Genomic DNA, 24,047 nt, shown 5'->3' on the forward strand with positions numbered 1-24,047 from the left:
AGATTCCATCAAAATCCTAAAGGAGAACACAGGCAACACCTTTTTTGAACTTGGCCACAGTAACTTCTTGCAAGATACATCCACGAAGGCAAGAGAAGCAAAAGCAAAAATGAACTATTGGGATTTCATCAAGATAAGAAGCTTTTGCACAACAAAAGATACAGTCAACAAAACTAAAAGACAACCTACAGAATGGGAGAAGATATTTGCAAATGACATATCAGATAAAGGGCTAGTATCCAAGATCTATAAAGAACTTATTAAACTCGACAGCAAAGAAACAAACAATGCAATCATAAAATGGGCAAAAGACATGAACAGAAATCTCACAGACGAAGACATAGACATGGCCAACATGCACATGAGAAAATGCTCTGCATCACTTGCCATCAGGGAAATACAAATCAAAACCACAATGAGATACCACCTCACACCAGTGACAATGGTGAAAATGAAAAACACAGGAAACAACAAATGTTGGAGAGGATGTGGAGAAAGGGGAACCCTCTTGCACTGCTGGTGGGAATGTGAACTGGTGCAGCCACTGTGGAGAACTGTGTGGAGGTTCCTCAAAGAGTTAAAAATAGATCTGCCCTATGACCCAGCAATTGCACTGCTGGGGATTTACCCCAAAGATACAGATGCAATGAAACGCCGGGACACCTGCACCCCGATGTTTATAGCAGCAACGTCCACAATAGCCAAACTGTGGAAGGAGCCTCGGTGTCCATCGAAAGATGAATGGATAAAGAAGATGTGGTCTATGTATACACTGGAATATTCCTCAGCCATTAGAAACGACAAATACCCACCATTTGCTTCGACGTGGATGGAACTGGAGGGTATTACGCTGAGTGAAATAAGTCAGTTGGAGAAGGACAAACATTATATGGTCTCATTCATTTGGGGCATATAAAAAATAGTGAAAGGGAATAAAGGTGAAAGGAGAAAAAATGAGTGGGAAATATCAGAAAGGGAGACAGAACATGAGAGACTCCTAACTCTCGGAAACAAACTAGGGGTGGTGGAAAGGGAGGTAGGCGGGGGGTTGGGGTGACTGGGTGATAGGCACTGAGGGGGGCACTTGATGGGATGAGCACTGAGTGTTATTCTATATGTTGGCAAATTGAACACCAATAAAAAAATAAACTTATTAAAAAAAATTGAACACCAATAAAAAATAAACTTATTAAAAAAAAAAACAAATCCATGCAGAAGTAATATTCGTAGGAAAAAACCTCCTTTTCTTTGCTAACAGCAAAGCTCATTTGCCAAGCTAAAACACTTCAGCCATACAGTTTCTTCAAAAGAAAGGTTGTCAGGCTAGAAAGTTTTCTAATTAAATGCATTTCTCAGAGTAGCTGTTTGTTTGTGAAAAGAAATTATCTCCACATTTTTACATTAAGTTCACATTTTGTTATATCTGATAACTTTTGTCAGTTTTTAAGAGTTAATTCAAGCCAACAGTTATTTCCCAAGTCTTTAGAGAAACTGAGATACACATCGATGAACTCATCCTGTATAAACAGTATTTGGGAACATGAAAAGTATAAATTTGATGTTTTTCTTATCCTCTGGCTTAAGAGAAGCGATATTTAAACTATTTATAAACATACATTTAGAATATTCTCAATATTATACATACTTAGAATTTTTCTCCCTACCAGAAAAACAACCAACACTGAGCCATTTTTATAGGGGATGCATAAGTTCTGACTTTCTTTGAGGCCAGCTAAATAAGAGATAGAAATGTTTTCCAGAAAAACAGCTAGTGATGATTTTTCAACAGCTGCTGCTGCCCCCTAGCAGTTAAGCTGGGGTTTCTACATCAATTCCTGTCCCAATGTTACTCTCTAAACTGACCTTCAGAAACTATAATGGGCATTATGAAAATGCAGAGTATTTTTCCTCAGTCACATGGGAAAGAAGAAACAACTTTTCCTAGGTAGAGCAAACTTCATATTACTTAAGATAGCAGTATGTTCAAGTCTCGCACAATTCCAAGCCACATTTCATCCACTACAATTAAGTTAAGGGAACATGCTTATTCCCAGAATTACCCTGGCACATCATTCTGTACGTGGTGGCTGCACGCTTCCTGGAGCTGTTCTCTTGTTAACAACCACAAAAGAACAGTTTCCTACCCAACCATCTTCAAATTTGTCTGTATGTGTTCTACCACTTAGCACATCTTGGGCGAACTATTCCTGAAGTTTTCTCCTGAATATGATTGATTCCTCTCCTCTAAGGGAACTTGCCATCTATAACATCTCAATGGCACTTTGGTCAAGACCTGCCCGTGGATGGACGCTTCAGTGTAACAGCTTCAAGCAATTTACCAAAATCCAGTGTCTGAAACAATTTCCAATGACCAACTTACAGTGGGATGAATGATCTGAACTTACCAGTTATACCAAACTTGTTTATTTTAACTACTTATAAAGTTTTACCAGAACTTCTTTATTTTGACTATTTATAGTTTGTATAAATAATGGAGCATAACAGAGATGTTGAAAGTAAAGTCCTCCTGGGACCTTCAGATGCATCCTCGTACATGGCCTCCCTAAACTTCCTTCAGCCCCACCTACCCCACACACATCCCTCCCCATCTGTCTTCCCCTTAATATCCTCTCCTTCTCTGTCCTTAGTCATCCCCTTTCTGGGATCTGCAGCCTAGGCCAAGGCATATCCCATCACTCCTTCTTTTTTTTTCTTTTTTTTTTGCCTGAGACAAATTATTTAAAATGCTGTTTTCATAAACCGATTAACTGATATGACCCAGAGACCTTCAGCTGTTTTGAAAAGTTCTCATCTGATAACTTTATACATGCAAATTTATAAATATAGATTAGAAGAAAAAATTGTTGGGGCACCTGCGTGGCTCAGTGGTTGAGCATCTGCCTTTGGCTTGGGTCATGATTTTGGGGGTCTGGGGATCAAGTCCCACATTGCAGTCCCCACAAGGAGCTCTGCTTCTCCCTTTGCCTGTGTCTCTGCCTCTTTCTCTGTGTCTCTCATGAATAAATAAATATTTTTTAAAAAAGAAAGAAAAAGAAAACATTGTCAATATACTGATGAATTCAGTAAGTCAATAAATAGACCATTTGGTGAACAGATTACTGGACAAATTGGCTTTTGATGAGGTGGTCATTAAGAGATGTTTGCACCCCTTTCTTGATCAGGTGATCCAAAGCACACAAAGGTGTGAACTTCTGCTTCATGTATCATGCAGGATTGTCCCTGCAACATCAAATAGGGAAGAGTCCAGATAAAGTTAGAAAAAGGCCTAATGGAATAAAGAAAAGGAGAGGGGAGCCAGTGACTAGGATGCAGCCACATAAAGAGACTATAAAGGGGATCAGGGAAAGAAAGAAGACAAGAGTTAGCTACATAACCATAGAATGGAAATGTTCAGTCTCTGCCAAGGGTACAACCTACCAGATCTGTAGGACTGTCAGCTCTGGGTGTTCTAGAAACCCACACTACCAAAGCATACACAATTATGAATACCCTAAAGTTCTCCCTTCTATTAATACAAATACTAAAACTGTCCTCAGTGCAGGCTATTGTTGGAGCATAAATTTAAATCTAATGAAACTGGGACACCCGGGTGGCTCAGTGGTTGAGTGTCCACCTTTGGCTCAGGGCGTGTTTCTGGGGTCCTGGGATCGAGTCCCGCAATAGGCTTCCTGCAGGGAGCCTGCTTCTCCCTCTGCTTATGTCTCTGCCTCTCTCTCTCTGTGTCTCTTAAGAATAAACAAATAAAATCTTTAAAAAATAATAATAAATAAATCTAATGAGACAGCAGCCTCCACGGAGAGGAGACAAAGGACTGAAGCTTTGTAATAACATTAACAACAGGCATGTTCTCATTTAATCCTCCAAAAACTGTAAGGGATAGCACTATTTATATTATTGTTTTAAAGAGGAGGAAAGTAAGTAAGTTCTCAGAGCCAAGCCTCAAATATAGATCCATTTCATTGTCAGGCCTTCAAAACAAGAGCAATTTTAAAGCGTAACCCATCTCATCCCTCTGAATGTGGGTGACTACTCCAGTCAATGTAGTGTGGAGAAAGTCACACAGTTTTCCTTCCGAGGCCGGCTACACAGGGTGATATAGCACCTGCCTTGTGCCCTGGAGCCTCAGCAGCAACATAAACAGCGTGACAAGTCTGAGGACCCATGCTTCACAGAGCGGGCTCTTGTGGAATAATCTTGTCTTCTAGCATGCCATCCCAGGTTCCCAACATTGCTACAAACAGGCTTTTGAGCCTTGGGATGATCACTCTCAATAGGCAAGTCATTCTCAACCTACCAAGTCTTCCCAGCAGAGACTGCAAACAGTGCATGGCAAAGAGAAACCATTCACAGTGTGCCTTGTAGAAATTCCCATCCCTCTGAATTCATGAGCCTGTGGTGGTTAAGGGTTGCTAAGGTTTGTGATAACTTGTTACATGATGATGGTCTCTGGAATTACACCCTTCACCTTTGCATGCTGTGCTTTCTGTCTCAAATTCAGTGCATTGTGACTCTTAGGGGTTTGATGGCATGATAGGACTACCCACACAATGCGGGAGCTGAAATCCCAATTACACCACAAGTGAATCACAGGACATACAGAAATATACCAACATACCCTCTGAATTTCACTCTCTGTGTAAAACACCCACACCGCCTGCCTGCAGCAGAACACATAAGATCAACATCACAATGAAACTAAGTAAAAACAAAAAAAAAAAACAAAAAAAAAAAAACACCTACTTAAAGCACACCTTGCAATGGGGCACATAGCCTATGGATACAGAAGTGAACTGATAATAACCACTCACTATAGGGAAGCCCCATTCAACCAAATGGAATGCATGCTACATTAAGTACAAGTCAGTGATCTTCAGCTGGATGTAAAGCAATTTGTCCCATGCATCAGATATAGGAAACATGCTGGTCCTGCTTTCAAGGCACTTCATAGGAATTGGGACAGGATCCTACTGAAAGAACAGCTTAACTGACTTTATAAAAATGGGACAGTATCAAAGCTTTCTAATAAGCTGGTAAGGGTGCACGGCATTCCAAAACAAAATACAACAAAAATCTCTAGAGGAAAGGGCTCCATAATGGGAAAACAATAAAAGCTATACGGATAAACACGGCCAACCAAGGATGCTCTGTATCCAAGTGGGAAAGGAATGAACAGAAACAGCTTTCAAAAATCAGCTCCACTTACTTGCAATGGGAGCTTGGCAGGCTATAAAAACTCAACAAGTGGAGAAAAGCCAACCACTACCTGTGATTTGGGATAGGTGTCTGCATCTCTGAAAGTCTCAAGTTTGCTCTTGAATAACATTTTCATACACCCACCAGCTGTGTTCCTGTGGCTCCCACACAGCAGGCCGGGGATTTCATGCCATCTGGTGTTCAGAGAAGGTACTCCAATGTGAAGCAAACCCCAATTTTTGAAAAAAAAAAAAAAAAAAGAGTACTGATTGTGATCTTTTGATACAGTAACACTGGTGTGGTGCTGGCATCTGAACAGAAAAACACATCCATAGGATTCAAAGAGAAAACCAGGAAACAACCCTAGTAGGTACTGCATTTTAATACACTTAATAAGTGGCAATCAAGTCACTGGGGAAAGGAATCTTTAGTCCTTGCTAATTAAATAGCCATTTGGCAAAAAGTAAATCTAAGTTCCTACTCTGAGCCAGAAATAAAAATAAACTTGAGACAGATCAAAGAGATAAAGGAAAAACATAAAACAAAACAGCAAAGAGAATAAATATAAGTTGATGTGTATCCTTTTAAGAGAGAAAGGCCTTTCTTGTTATAAAAACAAAGGAAGAAACTCTTTAGAATAGGATTTTAAGACTTGAAACGATTTTTTGCAACAAACCTTTAAAAACAAAATTAGGAGATAAATGGCAAGTTAGAAAATATATGTGAACCTATCTAGGGAACAGAAGAATGAGCAACAATAACAGATGGAACATGCACAAAAGAAAAGCAAATAGCTCATAACCAATTGCATCTGAGGGACCAAATTTATTAATACAAATTGAAACAAATATAATACTTTTTCTCTATCAAATTAACAAAGATAATCTACACACAGTGTAGGTGAGAAATGAAAAAGTAGACCACATGTATGCGACTGATGAGTGAGCAACATATTTCCCAAGGATGGGCTGGCAATTCTATAACGAGAATCTTGAAATGTTCAGATCATGGGGCACAAAACATCTGCAAAGAAATAAGAAAGAAAGTCATACACCCAGATTGAGGCACAAGAATGTTTGCATGGGGCACTATTGCTCACAATAAAAATGTTGAAAGACATTGGAACATGGATTAAACAAAAAATGATATATTATATTCATCTTTTTATTTCTTCTCAAAATGGAATTTTAAGAATAGGGGAAAAATACAGGGGGTGAAAAAAAGCAAGTGAGCAAGCAGGCTGAAGTAAGATCCCATTTTACATTAGTAGGTAAAAATGGTTCTTTAAACACCAGATCAGTATGGTACACTCTGTAAAACAAACAACAACAAAAAAAGGCCATGTCTGCCCAGGTTGATCACTATGAAATCTCAGGGGCATTTTCTGATCAAATATAAAAGAGGGAAAATAAAACCATCAATTCATAATGGAGTCCTTACTCCAATCACTAAAATCTAGCCTCTCCTTCATTTCTGCTGTTGCACAAACTCAAAGTTGGAATTGGTCTCAGAAAACACCCTTCACCTCCACCACCCTTTGCCCCCAATGGGGACAGGGGAGCTGGGGTGAGAGGAGGAAATAATCTATTGCAAAAAGAGACAAAAGTGAAAAACACGTAAAAGGTAAAACAAATTATCAAGAAACTGGAAAGAAAGGTAATTATAAGGCCTTTCTTATGGTGGAAATGCCACGAGTCCTTCCTTTCCCAGAAGGTAAATGTGAAAATAAACTACAAATAAGGATAAAGACACCTAGACACACTAATAATAATTCTTACTGTTTATTGTGTGCTATTGCATTTCCTCCAGCCCCACCCACATCCCCACAAACATGCACAGCAGATGAACCCCCACAACCTTCCCTAGATGGTATCTGAGTTAGCACTCAAACCCAGGAGGTCTGCTCTCAGGGTCCGGGACTCGTGCTTGTACCAAAACTTTGCATTATGGCCCAAAAGCAAATGATGGATTTTTTTGGACACAGCAGGATAAATGGAAGATGTTGGGGTCTGTCCCAGGCTCAACAGATCTGTCCAAAGGCTAAGGGGATGGTGTACCACTCAGAACACACCTGCCAGGAAGTTGTATGGCTGCTCCTCAGTACACAACATGATGGAGCACAGAGTTCTAGAAACACCCTGCCTGTCCCTTACAGGCTTCTCTCTAGCTCTAATTTAGGGTGTCTTTTCTTCTTACATAAGACCTATATAATCATAAAAAAATTAAAATGATAAAAATTAGCCTATTAAATAGCAAAAGGAAAAGAGGTCTAAAATCAGAGGTACCAGATATTTGAACATTTTGGTTGCAGATCAGTAACTTACTAAACACCTACCACATGGCAGGCTTCTCACACTAGTGGGACCTCTTTAATCTTCTAAGTCATTTTTCCAAATAGGAAAATGACTTATCCAACATTATTCTTCCTGCAGTGTGCAAATGAAGCTGTTACTGCTCTGAAAGCGAAGGTCGACCATCTGTGTGTGCTGGAAAAGGATAAAGAGAAGTTTGCTAGATGAATGTGCCCTGAATTTTCATCACCTAAAACTCACGTCAAAAAGAACCATCAACCCTCAATCCACAGGCCTCTCGTAGAAGTGATTTGTACAGCCCCACTGATCACCTTCCAATGAATTCCCTCCAAGGACTTTTCTTTCCCTTTTGCAACACTGAAAAATGGCCACCAGAGGGCACCAGCAACACAGTGTTCTTCCAGGGCACCGCTGGACAGGGCGGTAACTGCCTTCACTCACATCAAGAGAAAGCAGGGTTTAACGCAAGGGCTCTTGTTTTCCAGGAATTAATGCTCAAGGTTTTTTGTGTGTGGGTTTTTTGTTTTGTTTTGTTTTGTTTTGTTTTAGATTATTTATATATCTATTCATGAAAGACACAGAGTGAGAGGCAGAGACATAGCCAGAGGGGGAAGCAGGCTCCCAATGTAGGACTCCATCCCAGGATCCCAGGATAACGCCCTGAGCCAAAGGCAGATTCTCAGCCATTGAGCCACCCAGGTGTCCCTAATGCTCAAAGTTTTAACGGGATTTGAGCTGAGCATTCTTCCCAGGATTAGAGGCCTTCCCATGCATGTCACAGAGTGGTGCTCACTCTAGGCCTAGCAAGCAGGGCTGTTGGCATGACTGCTACCAGCTTTAAGACCCCAAAATATCTTCTTGACTACATTTCCTTGCAAGGGAAACTGAGTCCCAGTTTAATTCTCTCTATGCATCAGCCTAATTATAGAGTAGAAGGACTTTAAATTGATCATATCATATTGCTTGTGCTTTACCAATCTGGAAAGATCAGGCCCTCCCAAAGTGTTACTAGATTCAGATGGGGAACCCAAAATGACTGTGTGTCTTATTTGGTGAAAAACATTACAGCCTGTAGATCCTCCCAGAGGGGGGAAAATGGGAAGGAAATGAAGCATATAAAGTTGTATAAAAGGAAGTGAGGATGAGGAAAAGGGAAGTAAAGTGGAAAAAAAAAAAAAAAAAAAGATGACAGGGCAGGAGCGGGGTTTAAACAAAGACAGGCCAAAAGCTATAGGCAGTAACTGGGATAGAGCAGAACTGTGGGAGTGCTGTGCTCTCCCCCTCCTAAAGATTGCTCAAGATGAACGTAATACGATGCCTGGATGCTTACAGCATTTAAGTAGGGCTCATTCCTAGAAAGACCACTAGATCACCCCCACGGTGTTCAGCAGAAAGAATGAGGCTGCCTAATAAGTATTGAGCTCCCCAAGACTGGACTGAGTTCAGTCAAGACTAAAACGCCACATGCTAGAGAATCGAAAGCAATTCTTGAAAAACCAGAAAAAAGACCTGTAAGGGGCAATCTTCTAAATGTGGCCATACTTCTAGAACAACCTAACTAAAACCTTTCTGCCTCCCCGGTGCCATTCTTACATCCACGATGACTTGTGGATTAGGAGTCATGTCCAGGACAGAGAGTGAGTAGTCATCCACTAACTTCAGTTTTTTTGAATGGCCTGTAGTTTTGCTGGGTTTATTCAGTCTATGTATGTACACCTGCACCCACAACATGCCTATATATTCTATACAGGGGATAGACAGGTTGACAAGACCCTGTGATGCCCTGAGTAGCAACTATGTAGCACTATGCTGTGGATACCACTGCTAAACCTGTCCATTGTTCTGAAGCCAGAGCTCCCTCCTAATTCTGCCCAAAGAACAATTAACAAGCTTATAGTTGAACAAATTTTGCCAAAACCCCCAGAAAAGTTTCCAAATTCTACCTTGATAGTCTATTTAACAAACCAGCACTGCGTGTGAGCCAGAGAAATGAGACATTTAGATAAAACATCCACAGCACTCTTTACATGAAGGACGTCCACCATCCAAGCCTGGCTGACAGCATCATAACTTAGAGGAGTGCCCTCATTTCTAAGGCTTCTCCCCACTTGTTTCCGGATAGACCAAACTACTCAAAGTTTCCAATCCTCAGCCACAAACCTTGCAAGCTCACTGTAATGCCGTTTCTTGATATGTCAGAAATGACTTTTCCTAAGACAGATACCATGGCTTTCCACTTTATTGCCTGATAAAAATATAAGGGGAAAATGGTTTTTTACCAATGAGTATCTCCAGATATTTTTTCATTATTTGAGGTCAAATGTTTCCTAGGTACCTCAAAAAGCATGAGCTTCAAAACTTGATTACTTCCCAATTTAGTTTATTTTCAATAAAGTTTTACTTTGCTACACTAAAAAGCTGTTTCTTAGAGCAAAACTCCAAAATCAGACCATAATATTCTAAGACAGAAGTTGGCAAACTTGAGCCCATAGGTCAAATCCAGCCCACTGCTTGTTTTGGTAAATAAAGGTGTATTAAAGCACAGTCGTGACCATTAGTGTACATAGTATCTTTAGATGCAGATTGTAACCAAGAATTCTTTCTATCTGGCTGTTTGGAAAACCACTAACATTTTTCATGTTAGAAAACAGTAAATAATAAACAAGATGTGATATAGTACATTGGATCACTTATGTCAGTTGAGTACAATGCATTATTGGCACCTAAGAGTCACATTTTCAAGGAGTTCTTCCTTTCCTCTTCAGCTATGCAATTATAGACCATATAAGGAAATGAATCATTAAAATGGATCTAAAGATAATGGCTGTTTTGGCACTTTCCCAGCAGAGGTAAGTAGTTGTCACTGAGCCCTGATGACCCATAAATCCCAAAATATTTACTTTCTGGCCCTGTACCGAAAAAGTTGCCAGTCCATGTTCTAGACAGAAAGTTACATAAGTGGTACTGATTATGTAACAATCTAAAGAAAATACCAAACTCTTTCCGCAGAGGATGATTCATCAAAAACAGTTTTTCTCCTTAAACATTCAAAAATGAGACTGTGCAATTACCTTAAATATCCCAGAACAGTCCCTCTAGAGCCAAAGGTGCAAAACATTTCAACAACACTCCAAAGACCTACCTGTCCTAATTGAAAATCAATGATTTGATCAATTGGATCTATTCTATTTTAGGCTTAAACATTAAATACATGATTCAGTATAAGGAAAATAAAATGTAACCAAACTCCTGTGCTTTAGGTCTAGCATAGAGGGTACAGGGGTACTAACAAATTGACACAGGCTAAGGACCAAGATCCAAGGTCACTGATGGGGATGTTGATGTGGAACACTGGGAGTCAGGAATATATGCTATTCTCATTACTATTATTCATTAATAACTATAATAACATGCATTAGTCTTTATTGACTATTTTCTCTACGTATGGCTCTATCCTATATTTCCTTTTCATCAATTCTAACGACTATATTATAAGGGAGGTCACATCATGCCTATTTTACCAATTGGTAGATTCAATTTCAGAGAGGTTGAGTGAGTTGTTGTAGGAGGTCCCAAGCTGGGAAGTTGGCTGTAAGGTCCCAATCCTCTTTGTGATCCCACTGAGCCACCCAGTTTGCTCTGAATGCTGCCTTCCCTGCTGTTTCCCTACATAACCTTGGTAAGTCATTTAGACTGGACTTCAGTCTTCTAAATTAAAGCTTCTGTTGGATCAGCCATTCTAGCAGGTGATCTGTACGAGGTCCTGCATTTCTAAAATCATGTAAACCTTTTCCCTGACTTTCACCACCAGTCTCAGGAGAGAAGCAGCACAGTGCTCGTCTCATAGAAGGGAGCCAACCATGCTCACTAAGTGAAGGAGTAAAGGAGTGAGAGTGACCAAATTCTCTTCCCTTCGGGGAAGATATTTTCCCTCTTACTACAGTCTTTAACATTCCTTTTAAGTACGGCACTTAAGGTGGATTTCCTTAATGATGAACTAAAATATATTAAAAGCATTCTATGTGTAAACCATCAGTATGGTTCAGTAGGATATACAAAGATGAATAAAATGGTCACTCAGCTAATATAATGCTGATATCGTAATAGGGCAAATTGGTCATTTATTCAATTAAGGGTAAAAGTGTATGTTTCATAGAGGTAAAATTTTTATAGGCTTGAGATGGAGAGTATTTGTGCCTGTGATAAACATAAAAGATGACAAAGAAGTGGCATCTGAATGAATCTCGAAGGATATTTAGTATTGTATCAAATAGCTATCAAGCTTATAGCCACATAACTAGAGGTCATGTTTCTTTGAATACTGTAAGTTTGTGGATAATTCAGAAATCCTTTTGCATTTAGTATTTTGTCATATTATACAGCCTCTGTACTTAATTATGTTAACTAGCTAATACCAAATTACATCATGTTCAAAGAATATAAATTAAGAATGCTAGAGAAAAAATATGCAAGGAGGAAAAGCCCCATATGTTGTGCCTAATACAGAATTGAAACTCTACCTACCAGGAGAAGCAAATGTTTCTTCTCATGTGCTAACACATACTGATGGACAGTGGCTCCCTACAGCAACAGTGCTCAAGTGTCCTTCCTGGACCAACTACACCAGGATCACCTGGGAACTTGTTAGAAATATGAAACCATGGGCACCTGGGTGGCTCAGTTGGTTAGGTGTCTGCTTTCAACTCAGGTCATTATCTCAGAGTCCTGGGATTGAGTCTTACATTGGACTTCCTGCTCGCTAGGGAATCTGCTTCTTCCTCTACCTTTTCCCCCTGCTTGTGCTGTCTCTCTCTCTCTCATGCTCTCTCTCTTAAACAAATAAGTGAAATCTTTAAAAAAAAAGGAAGGAAGGAAGGAAGGAAGGAAGGAAGGAAGGAAGGAAGGAAGGAAGGAAGGAAGGGAGGGAGGGAGGGAGGGAGGGAGGGAGGGAGGGAGGGAGGGAGGGAGGGAAAAAAGAGAAAGAAAGAAAGAAAGAAAGAAAGAAAGAAAGAAAGAAAGAAAGAAAGAAAGAAAGAAAGAAAGAAAGAAAGAAAGAAAGAAAGAAAGAAAGAAAGAAAGAAAGAAAGAAAGGAAGGAAAAAAGAAAGAAAGAAAGAAAGAAAGAAAGAAAGAAAGAAAGAAAGAAAGAAAGAAAGAAAAAAGAAAAGAAAAGAGAAAAGAAAAGAAAGAAAAGAAAAGAAAAGAAAAGAAAAGAAAAGAAAAGAAAAGAAAAGAAAAGAAAAGAAAAGAAAAGAAAAGAAAGAAAAGAAAAAAGGAAAAAGGAAAGGAAATCCAATCCTCAGGCCCCACCTCAGACTTGCTAAATCAGAAACTCTGGGGGTGGACAATGTGTGCTTTCCTCAGCCCTCCAGGCTACCCTGATCTTCATTCAAGTTTTAAAACTACTGATCCAAAGGACTATGTTGGATAAAATTCTGATGCTGGGTTGGGTCCCATAGAAAATTTAATTGTACTGATAAATAATGTCAGAAACCAGGCAAGATGTCAGGAGTGGGAGCCTATATAATAGTTAGGAGCTCTGCCTAAATCAACAGTGCCCACTTGAACACCACCTTTCCTTGAGTGGTCTCTGGAACATTTCCCTGATCACTAACATAACGTAAGGCTTAGGAAAATTAAGCAGAAATTAACAGAGTCACTATGTAGGAAGGCATACCATACCTCAAAGTGTAGAAAAAGAATTGGCTGGGAGAGAGATATTTTCTCAATAATTATTAACTCTCCCAATAAACAAACAAACAAACAAACAAAAACCAGACAAGAACAGTCACTACTGGTTACAAAAGATATAGGTGTTGGAACAGCACAGTTTATGACCTCGATGCCTTACTAGGTATTATATTTGGATCATATTAAGTTTACACAAGATAAAGCCAAAGTCATATGATGTTTAACTTTGATGAAATTATTCAGAGGTGACAATGGCTGGGATTATAGCACAGACTACAGTTTCTCTTCTGTCTCTAAAAGGAAGGTATGGAGCATGAGCATACATACTCCAGTGATTTTCTGACGTGTGCAATGGCTTCTTTATCATATACTAAGTTTACTGACCATCAACTAAAAATCTGCTGTAAGTGTATCCTTATGATATATATGTCAAGGGTGGTGGAGACAGATAACTCACTCTGGAAGAAAGATCCAGAGAGGATGGGTAAACTACAAAGGGGGCAGCTGGTTTGTAGAAGTAGTCCAGGGCCTGTACTGATCTCCAAAGCTACAAAATATTAGAGGAATTCCAAAAATTTAAAACAAAACATGTTTTTTAGAAGTTTAGAATAGCTTCTTACTAGTAAAGTTAAATACATTCTCCATGGTACACCCTCCAGATAAGCTGTCATAAAACAAGCTCGATAATGATCTTAGCTTGTCAGAGGCACCCAGGGAACACCATGCAAATTCAGAGCAAGAGTCGGGATGTTTATGGGAGTTAACTTTACACTGATTTATGATTGTTTCCTGGATGTTATTTCAGGTGTGAAATGCTATGTGACCAAATAATTAAAAACAACATAAGAGATGGAGTTACTAAAATGTAATATGTTTATCATGATAGCACACAAGTGATAAAACACTGAAAGTCACACAATTGATAGGCAAGAAATTTTATGATTTTGATAGAAAACATAATTTGCCAACAAGTAAAATATGGTATTTTTTTTTCACTACTTTGAAATCCTGCATCTGAGAAAATAAAAAAAGAGAGAAATTTTGTTTAAAAAAAAATGGAGGGGCACCCGGGTGGCACAGCCAGTTAAGCAACGGACTCTTGGTTTCAGTCATCAGGTCATGATTTCAGGCCCTGATCTCAGGGTCATGAGATCAGGCCTCATGTAGGGCTCGTGCTCAGTGCATAGAGTCTACTTCAGATTTTCTCTCTCCCTCTCCCTCTGCCCTTCTGCTTGTGCTCTCTCTAAATAAATAATTAAATACTTTTTTTTAAGTGGGGATATTTTATATAGCCTGAAATATGGAAGTTAGGTGAGATCAGATTGACAGATGAATCTACAGTCTAAAATATGAGCAGAAGAAAGTCATAGCAAAGTTTTCAGAAGCAGAGTTGGGCAGGAAAATGTGAGAGTGGCAGGTAAGCCATGGATGCTCTGAGCTTGCAGGCAGGAGATACAGGAATTAGAAGACAGCCTGAGAAATTATCAGGGTAACCAGTTGGCACAACAAACATACAGCAGCCAGGTGGGCCAGCACCATCCTCTCCCCTTGATGCTAAGTGATAACTAGCAAGAGCCCTTGAATGCAAGCATGAGTAAGTATGGGTAGTAAGCCAGAGTGGAAAGCTTTAAGTGATAAGCAGTAACCAGGAACAGGTGATAATTGGGAGGAATGGGAAGAAGCCAGTTTGAACTACTGGCTCAGCCTGTCCGGTCGCATGTCCCAGTCATCCTCACTATCAGGAAAGATAGGACACAGTAAGAAAAAATGGGATCCATGAATGGCAGGACAGGGACACAGAAATAAACAAAAAGATAAGCAGCAAACATGCCAAACTGGAATATCTAAGGGATGAAGCACAGAACAAGAGATTTTAAATGTACACTTAATATTCTCAAAAACAAGATGGCATCATCTCATTTATGAAACAATCATAGATGATATAAAATTTTTTAAATGGCAATTCAATACATGAATACAATAGCACAATGGTCACAATGGACAATAAAATGAGAAAGCTAGAAGACCAAGACTTTTTTCCCTGCAAGAAAAAAGTCATGGGAAGAATGAGAAAGAAAAGCTAACAGACACAGAGAACAGACGGAAGGGTCTATGAGGCACTTTCTCCATTTCATGTTCCAGAACAGAGTAGAAAGGAAGCAACAGGACAAACTACCCAAGACCTGCAGGAAGACATTCAATTCCCTAGATTAGAAGTTCCTTCTTACTAAACGAAATAAAATTTTAAAAGGTACCATAAATAAAACTCAAATATATTTGCCTGTAAAGAAATGTAAAGTCTCTGAAGGACAAAATCAGTCATAAAAATAAAAGATAAGCAACAGACTGAGAGGAAAAAAATACTTGCAACCTGTAACAAACAACCATTAATGCTGAAAGTTATAAAGAATTAAGAAGAGAGAAGAAAAAGCCCAACTGAAAACTGAACAAACAATACAGAAATTTAAAAAAAAGGAAATACAAATGCCACATACATTATCATAATAATCTGCAAAGTATAAATTAAAACAAGGAGAATTGACACCCAACCTATGAGAGTGCCAAAAACTAAGAGCAAAAGAGTGGATACTCGATAGTGAGGAGGTGGGGTAATTGTTAACATATTGCAGGAGAGCATATATTTTGTACCTCCTGGAGGGCAATTTGCCAGGATCTCTTAAGTTAAACAGTGTGCATCCCCTGGATCCTGACTTCTATTTCCCGGTTCTCTCCTGGCTGCTAACAATAGTTAGCGTTCATGAAGTGCTAGAAGCCAGATGTAGCTTAAAGTGCTTTATAGAAGTTAGTACCTTCAATACTCCTAATGGCCTATAATGAGGGTTAATATTACTATCCTCATTTTACAGATGAGGAAACTAAGTCAGAGAGGGGTCAAAGAACATTTCTTAAATCAAACAACAATAAATGGAGAAGGGCAGAATTTGAGCCCCAGCACTCTGGCTGGACTGTCAGCTCTTCAACATGTGCTATTTTTTTTGGTAAGATATCATCTATTTATATGCATAAAAAACACAGGGTGTTTATTACAGTATCATTTATATTCCTGAAGTGTAGGAAAAAGCAGCAATTGTCAGTAGAGACACAGAGGAATAACACATCAGAATATGGAATATTATGTAGTATTTAAATGAAAGGAGACACATTTACATGGCCAAACATGGTCAATCTTGAATACATATTTAGTGAAGCACAAAAAAGCTTATTACAGAGGAATATGGACATTATAGTATTTTAATTAAAAATATACACATGTGTGTTTGTGTACAGTAAATGCACAGAATTAGTGGAAAAAGTGAACAAGTCAAATCATATGCAGATAACAGATATTATCCTGAGGGAGAGGAGCCCCATGGGATTTCAGGGCAGGAGAGGGATGCAGTTCAAAGGGCATTTCCATCTAGTGTGTGTTTGATGACCTCACACCTAAAGATAAATTCATGTCTTTTGTTATGTATAATCAAAGTAGAATCAAGGGAACATTGAGCAGTTACTATATTCCAGGCACAAAGCTATTATAGTGGCCTTTACCTCATTTAAAACAACTTTATGTGATTGTTACTCTTATCATTTTTGTTATTCATTTAATAACAGTAAACGACAGTAAGACTCAGTGGATCTAGATAATTTACTGCAAAGGCCTTGATACCTTAGAGGTGCAGATTTGAGTTCTGCTCTGTTACAAGAGATGAGAAAGGCAAACAAACAACATAGAAACAGGAATAGAGAAATGGGTGTGCAGGCTACAGATGGCACCACAGAGCCAGGCTTACCACAGCGATCTCGGATGACCAGGTTCCGGCCTTCTTTCAGGTGTATGGTGAGGAGGTACGCAAAAGGACTGGGCAGGTTACTCAACTCATCGCCGGCTTCCCCAAACATCTACACAGATGGAGAAGTAAGTTAAGCATGCTGTCTGGGGACTCAGAAAGAAAATTTCAGAGCAACAACAAAAGTAACTACAAAGGCAAATCTTTAAGCTTCACCTCCCACCACCCACACAGATGGCTTGGTTACAGTGCTTTATTAACACATCCTTTATGTTTCCCACCAGCAGGATTTTATCAGAATTCCTGAATTATCTTTGCAATAAACTCTATCCCCCTGCAAAAAAAATCACACAAGTGGTAGGCCAGTATCTAAAACACCCTTAAACCTAGTGATTTCCTGTAGGATTCTTCTAGAACTCTCATGGTGGAGCACCAAGGGAGGAGGTAGCATGCAGAAGTGTGTCTGTGATGCTGGCGCCCCCAGACGTGTGTTTGCACTCAGATACAAAGTGGCTTCTTCATTTTCTCCACCATCCCACCAAGCCCTTCACCCTGGCACACCTCCCCTCTATGTGTAATAAAAAACATTTCAGTTCATGACCACTTAGGGGTGAGCCTCCTGTACCCACATGTCCGTCAGACCGCCAGACACATGCCCATCCCATGTCCATATGTGACACACTCGGAGTGCTTTCCCCTTTGCATATTTTTCCTCCATTCCCTGGACCCCACTGTGGTGTCTCCTCCACTCACCCTCAGCCTTGCCTTCCCTCAACACAGCTCACTTCCTCATCCAGGAATGCATCAACTCCTACCAGCCACAATGTCAACTTCAAGTCTATTTTTGAATATTTATTAAATGAATCCAATGAAAGTATTGAACTAGAGTTTTGCAATAGTTCAAATTTTTGTCTTCCAAAGATAAGGGACAGATAAAGTAATTTACTATTCACTTATCTGACATTCAATTAATCGATCTTGTGGCTAGGTCTTCCCTTGACAACCTTCTTTTGAAAGTTTCCCCACCCAGGTTTCAAAGCACTTCAGAATGGCTCTGTCTCCTTTATGATCCCACTCAAATGCATACCTGCTCTGTATTTTTAGAAAAATCTGTGCCAGTCTGACAAATCGATAGACCCTGAATTAATCTTTTCCAGCTATAAGGTGCAAGGCCTGTCTTTGTAGATGGATACGGTTTAGCATTCTTTAAAAACAGGCAAAAAACCCTCACAGATCCAAACACCTGATAAGAAATACTTATAATATTTAATCTTGTGTTTGTTTTTAAGGAATTTCACTCACAGATTGCTCTTCAAAATGTTGGGATGTTAGAGAAGCATTCAGATCACCACTTTCACACAGCTTCTGTGAAAAAGAAAAAAAATCCCACTTTCAAAAAAGCAAAATGGTATCAACCTATAAGGATACCCTGTATCAGCTCTTTCTCTTTGAATCTGCCATCTGCATGCTCAGTTTCAAGTACAAAGGCTGCCTTCCCACATGTGTGGCAAGTCTTGGCAGTAAAAGTTTGATTCTGTGGAGTCCCTCTGGCTACAGCCTCTACCATCTTAGTTATTGATCAGAGCGTGGATAAGGCTGATTCTGTTCTACCACCGGGCTACTCCATCATCCCTTGTTCATCCAGGGCTTAGTGTGCAAACAGCTTCATTCTGGTGAATGCAATGGGAGGAGCAGAGCCGTCCCATCAGGCTCCTCCCAGGGTGGGCCGGCCTGGCCCTCTGCCACCATAGAGAAATGGGTGGAACACATGCCAGAGACCTGAGGTTGTCACTCAGAAGGAAACATTTCAAAATGTGATTTGGAAGATCCTCCAAACATACCCTTCATGAGTCTGCGCAATCAACCACCAACCAAAAAGTAAGAAATGCAAATTCTGAACAAATGATCTCAGAATGGGAGGCACCTATGTTTCCTAATTTAAGATAGGAATTGATCCCACAGGGCAACAAAATGGGCAATGTTTGTAGTTAGTGGGGGATATAGTAGACATGTACAACGTGTGAGTTTTGTATGCACAAATTGGGGCCCAGGAGAGCTTTCAGACTTTTTGAGGGTTTCTGGGCTGGATATAAAGATGGCTGTCTGTGTGGAAAGGCAGGGTGGAAGGGACATGAGCTAATGGTCTACCGGGATTTTGGATATGTTCCTGTCTGGCTGAGGTATCAGCCAGGGCTGATTTCTTGGGTGAGAAACACAGGATTTCTCCCTCCAAACAAGGCTAGTAACTCTGAAGTTTTGGGCAAACTGAGGCATGCAGCAGACCTGCAGAGACTTGCTTGGATGACCATGAACTACTGAGGGTAGACATGGGGGCCAAGGACACTGTGGTCACTGGTCTTTCCCATCCATGGTATCCATCCAGGAAGTCCTGACACAAGTCAAAGATCCTGCCCTCTAAGACACTGACACACATGCATGCACACATGCACACTATCAGTCTCAAGTAGAGCTTCAGGCAGCAAGAGATATTTGGGTTCCCAAGCAGGAGGGCAGTTCTTCAGCCCCCAGGAGGAATGGAGGGATGGTGAGGGACTGCAGACAAGCTAGGGTCCTCTGGTACACCCCCTCTGCATGCAGTGAGATCACGAAATGCTGCAACCAGAAAACAATGAGCTTTGATCACAAGATGACCTGAGGCCTCACACATCTTCCCCAGGAAGGACAGAGGCCCCACAGCTCCTATGTCTGTGGTTCTCACACAGGCCTCTTTTTATGCCGGTCCCAGCCCTTATGTCCCTTGAGTGTGAATATAATTCATTGACTTAAGGTTCGTTCACCAGGATCAAGGGTGATTTCAAACACTTTGATCTTTCCCTAAGGCTCCCAGCACTGAGGTCACTAGAGGCCTCTGGCCCTGGAAATACCAACACTGCCCAACCAGGAAACAAGCCCTAACCCTCAATGTGGGAGACCTGTTAGACCAGAAAAGATACACCAGCAGAGCCTTCACGAGTCACCTCCTCCTCTGGCTCTTCATACCTCCTCTGTTGGTCTATGAAAAACACATCCAGGTAAGTTGGACAGAACTATCTGAAGACCACTTCATGAGGACAATAAGAACCTTAGTCAATTCCCCCAGTTCCTCTTTTTTTTTTTTTCCAAGATTTTATTTATCCATTTATGAGAGACACACACAGAGGCAGAGACACAGGCAGAGGGAGAAGTAGGCTCCCTGTGGGGATCCTGATGTGGGACTTGATCCCAGGACCCCAGGATCATGACCTGAGCCGAAGGCAGATGCTCAACTACTGAGCCACCCAGGTGCCCTGACTCCCCCAGTTTCAAAAGATCTGTCCTCCAGCATTTTACACCACACACTATTATTTCTTGGAAGCGTAGCAGCTCTCCTACCTGATTTACAAAACTAAGAGAGACCAGACATGTCTTCAACGTACACAGTCAGCAAAGTCCCATCTGCTGACTGATCCTGTGCAGCCTGAAGACCCATCAGTAGTGTCTCCCATTTTAGGAAATACACCAAGGCTCCACTTAATCATTCCTGTGCAAAGGCAATTCCACAAAGCTACCAGTGCCGGGCTCAGAATTTCCATTCAGGGTGCATGGTTATGAGCCAGATTGTGGTGGTCCAGAATCTTCTACTGCCAAGTACAACGGTGGATGGATAGGAGCTTTAAAGCATCACTCCTCCAGAGGGCACACCAAACACACTCTCTCCCAAATTGGCCTCACTCTACTTAATGATAATGTTAATTAAGAGACAAAATTAGTCCACATAACCACCATCACTTACACGCTATCAAAAATGTACACAGAGCTGCTATTCATATATGCGATAAGTCTTCCACTTACAACAACATGGAAATTAAATGTGAAGAATGACATTAATTCAATATTATGGCTGGTTTTACTCACAGGAAAGTCACAGAACTTAAAGTTATGATTCCCACAGCCACCGTAACTGTCACACACCATATATACACACCAACCAAGGAAAGTGATCGCCATAAAGAAGAGTGGAAATGCTACATAGGCACCAAGGACCAAGTTATGGCTGCTGGGGGACACATAACCTCGAATATTCCCCTACATTCTGCATAGAGCCTAAGGTATTATCCACTGCATAGGAGTTACATTATTTCATTTCTTTATAAATCTAGTAACTACAACAATGAGTTTTTCTTTAAAAAAAAAAAAAGATTTTATTTATTTATTCATGAGGGACATAGAAAGAGAGGCAGAGACATAGGCAGAGGGAGAAGCAGGCTCAATGCAGGGAACCTGATGGGGGGACTTGATCCCAGGACCCCGGGATTATGATCTGACCAAAAGACAGATGCTCAACCACTGAGCCACCCAGGCACCCCCGGGTTTTTCTTTAAAATGATGGGATCCCTGGGTGGTGCAGCGGTTTGGCGCCTGCCTTTGGTCCAGGGCGCGATCCTGGAGACCCGCGATCGAATCCCACATCGGGCTCTCGGTGCGTGGAGCCTGCTTCTCCCTCTGCCTATGTCTCTGACTCTCTCTCTCTCTCTCTGTGACTATCATAAATAAATAAAACATTAAAAAATAAATAAATAAATAAAAAAAAATAAAATAAAATGAGCACAATTACGATTTTCCTCATAGGAATCCCTGGTACCCCACAATCACTTGAATATATTTTTGATGTTCTCAACAAGCATATTCAAACACTCTGAGTTTTAATTTTACTTATGAAAAATAAACATACAAATATTGACTTTTTGTATACAAAAGTACTACAAATTTTTAACCCAGGTATATATTTATGGGACCACCACAAGAATCAAGACATAACAGTTCTGTCACCCAATAACACTCATTCATGCCATCCCACTGGGGTTAAACCAGCCCCAAACACAGGAACCAGTTATCTGTCTTCCTTATGTAGTTTCACCTTTTCCAGAATAACCTACACATGCACTAACACTGTATGCAAATTTCTGACACTGATCACTTTCACTCAGCACAATGCCTTTGAAATCCAGCCAAGTGGCCCTTGTATAAATTACCCCAACCTTTTTCATGGCTGAATAGTATTCCACATGCCATAGTTTATCCAAAAGTGCTGGTTTCATAAATTTCAATCAAATTCTTTCTAAGGACTCAAGGAAAGATAAAAAAAAAATTGATTACTGAATGCTAAAAGGTTTAATATGACAGGGGTGCCTGAGTGGCTCAGTCAGTTAAGTGTCCAACTCTCGATTTCAGCTCAGGTCATGATCTCAGGGTTGTAAGATCAAGCCTCGAATCAGGCTCCACACTGGGTGTAGAGCCTGCTTAAGATTCTCTCTCTCCTTCTTCCTTTGTTCCTTCCCCCCACCACTTGTGCATGTGCTCACGCACTCTCTCTCTCTCTTTCTCTCTCAAAAAAAAGAAATAATATGAAAAAATGGTCTTATTATACTCAGGAACAAAAAAATGCAGCACCAGCATCTTGGCATGAAAATTAGTATAAGGTTAGCCATCACACATGCAACTCTCACTGCTGCTTCTTGGATGAGTAGCTTTTGGTTTGGTTTGTTTTTTAATGACAGAGTTTGCATTGGTATTTCTATTCTACCTAAATAGAAATTGGTGAGACGATAATATGTTTTACATTCTCTTTAGATGAGAGCTCTCTATCTACAAGAATGCAAATTTATTAGAATTCAGCAGGATATGGGCCAATATTAGCATGGATGGGCCAATTATATAATAAAAGAAGATCTCCCCTAGTCACCAAGGACCTTAAGAGCAAGACACTGATGTGAATAAACATTTCCCTTCTGTGTACACTAAATGTGATCTTGTACAAATACCACCTCCCATGTGGCTCATCGGAAGGCTCTCACCATGAAGTATACACAGGAAGCCAAATTATAAACCATGTAAACAATCACTGGGTGTTTAAACTTCAGTACAAGGAGACATAAACCCACATCCAAGAAAGCTAAATGAGCCAAAACCTAGCTGAGAAGAGCACTCTACAGTCTCTGAAAAATCCTAAGAGTATGTCAGTATAACAAACCATACATGTGATACATATTGACTTAATGATTGTAGCCACACCTAGGTTCCTGAGACTCAGAACACTCTGGATGTCAATAGTCATAAACACAGATACCTATAGGACAAAGGAAGTAGCAAAATGAGCAAAGGGGATGGAATAGCTAGACAGACCCTGAAGCAGAGCCTGTATACAGTGACAGAATCAAAACAACCCACATGGCAATGAGAGAACAAAATTAAGATGTCTGTTCAGAAAAATTCACGTCTAGCAAATAGCTGAGTTTATGCATACTAAATTTTTCCACAACTTTTCAGGAGGCTATTGATCATTCAATTGAGGTATTTAGTTTCCCCCCACCCCCAAGATTGTTCTCTGGAAGTGATTACCCTGGAATAATGATGTGCAAAATATAAGTCGTGTGTGCGCATGTGTGTACATATATATCTTACTCAGTTGCATGTCAGTATAAAGCAGTGGTCAGTAAATTATAACCCACCACCCGTTTTTATAGATTAGTTTTAAACTTTGGAGCACATCCCCACCTACTCATTTACATATTGTCTATGGCTGATCGCATGATACAATATCAAGGCCAAGAAGATGCAAAAGAGGCACTGTGGGCCATACAGCTAGACATATTTATTATCTGGCCTTTCATGGAAAAAGCTTGCCAACCCCTGGTATAATCAACCTTACTTTTCATGTTCAGTAATATTTGTCCACTGACCTTCTACACATTGTTTTCATGCTTGTTATCAGTAGGTAGTTTAAAAGAATAATGGTCCCCTTTACATTTGCTTAGACCTTTATATTTTACAAATACCCACATGCTCCTATTAACTTCTTATAAGAGCCCACAGGCTATCATCAGTATCACCAATTTACAAATAAGGAAGCCAAAGCAAAGAGGAAAATGGATTGCTGAAGGGAAACCAAAGTGTTAGGCCTTCTCTTGAGTGTTCTGGGTCCTCTGTTCCTTTCACAGCGTGCCCCGACTGTGCCCAGAACCACAAGAATCCAAAATTAGAAGATCTAGTTCTGTGCAGGGTTA

General features: G+C 40.2%; 1 protein-coding gene across 7 annotated transcripts in view; it reads right to left on the bottom strand.

Moving 5' to 3' along the window:
- The window catches only part of MCTP2 (multiple C2 and transmembrane domain containing 2), a 245,520-nt gene that overhangs the window by 159,683 nt on the left and 61,790 nt on the right, over window positions 1-24,047 (bottom strand). For 6 of the 7 annotated variants that reach the window (XM_077870909.1, XM_077870933.1, XM_077870898.1 and 3 more), the window contains 2 exons: window positions 18,307-18,369; window positions 17,008-17,116 (listed from right to left, as the gene is read on the bottom strand). In XM_077870909.1, coding sequence (XP_077727035.1) covers window positions 17,008-17,116; window positions 18,307-18,369 — 172 coding nt within the window. The remainder of the gene's footprint in view (window positions 1-17,007; window positions 17,117-18,306; window positions 18,370-24,047) is intronic. The other variant, XM_077870949.1, reaches the window with a different exon arrangement.

The sequence above is a fragment of the Canis aureus genome, chromosome 2 (assembly GCF_053574225.1).
Source record: "Canis aureus isolate CA01 chromosome 2, VMU_Caureus_v.1.0, whole genome shotgun sequence".
In the NCBI taxonomy this organism is placed as follows: Eukaryota; Metazoa; Chordata; class Mammalia; order Carnivora; family Canidae; genus Canis; species Canis aureus.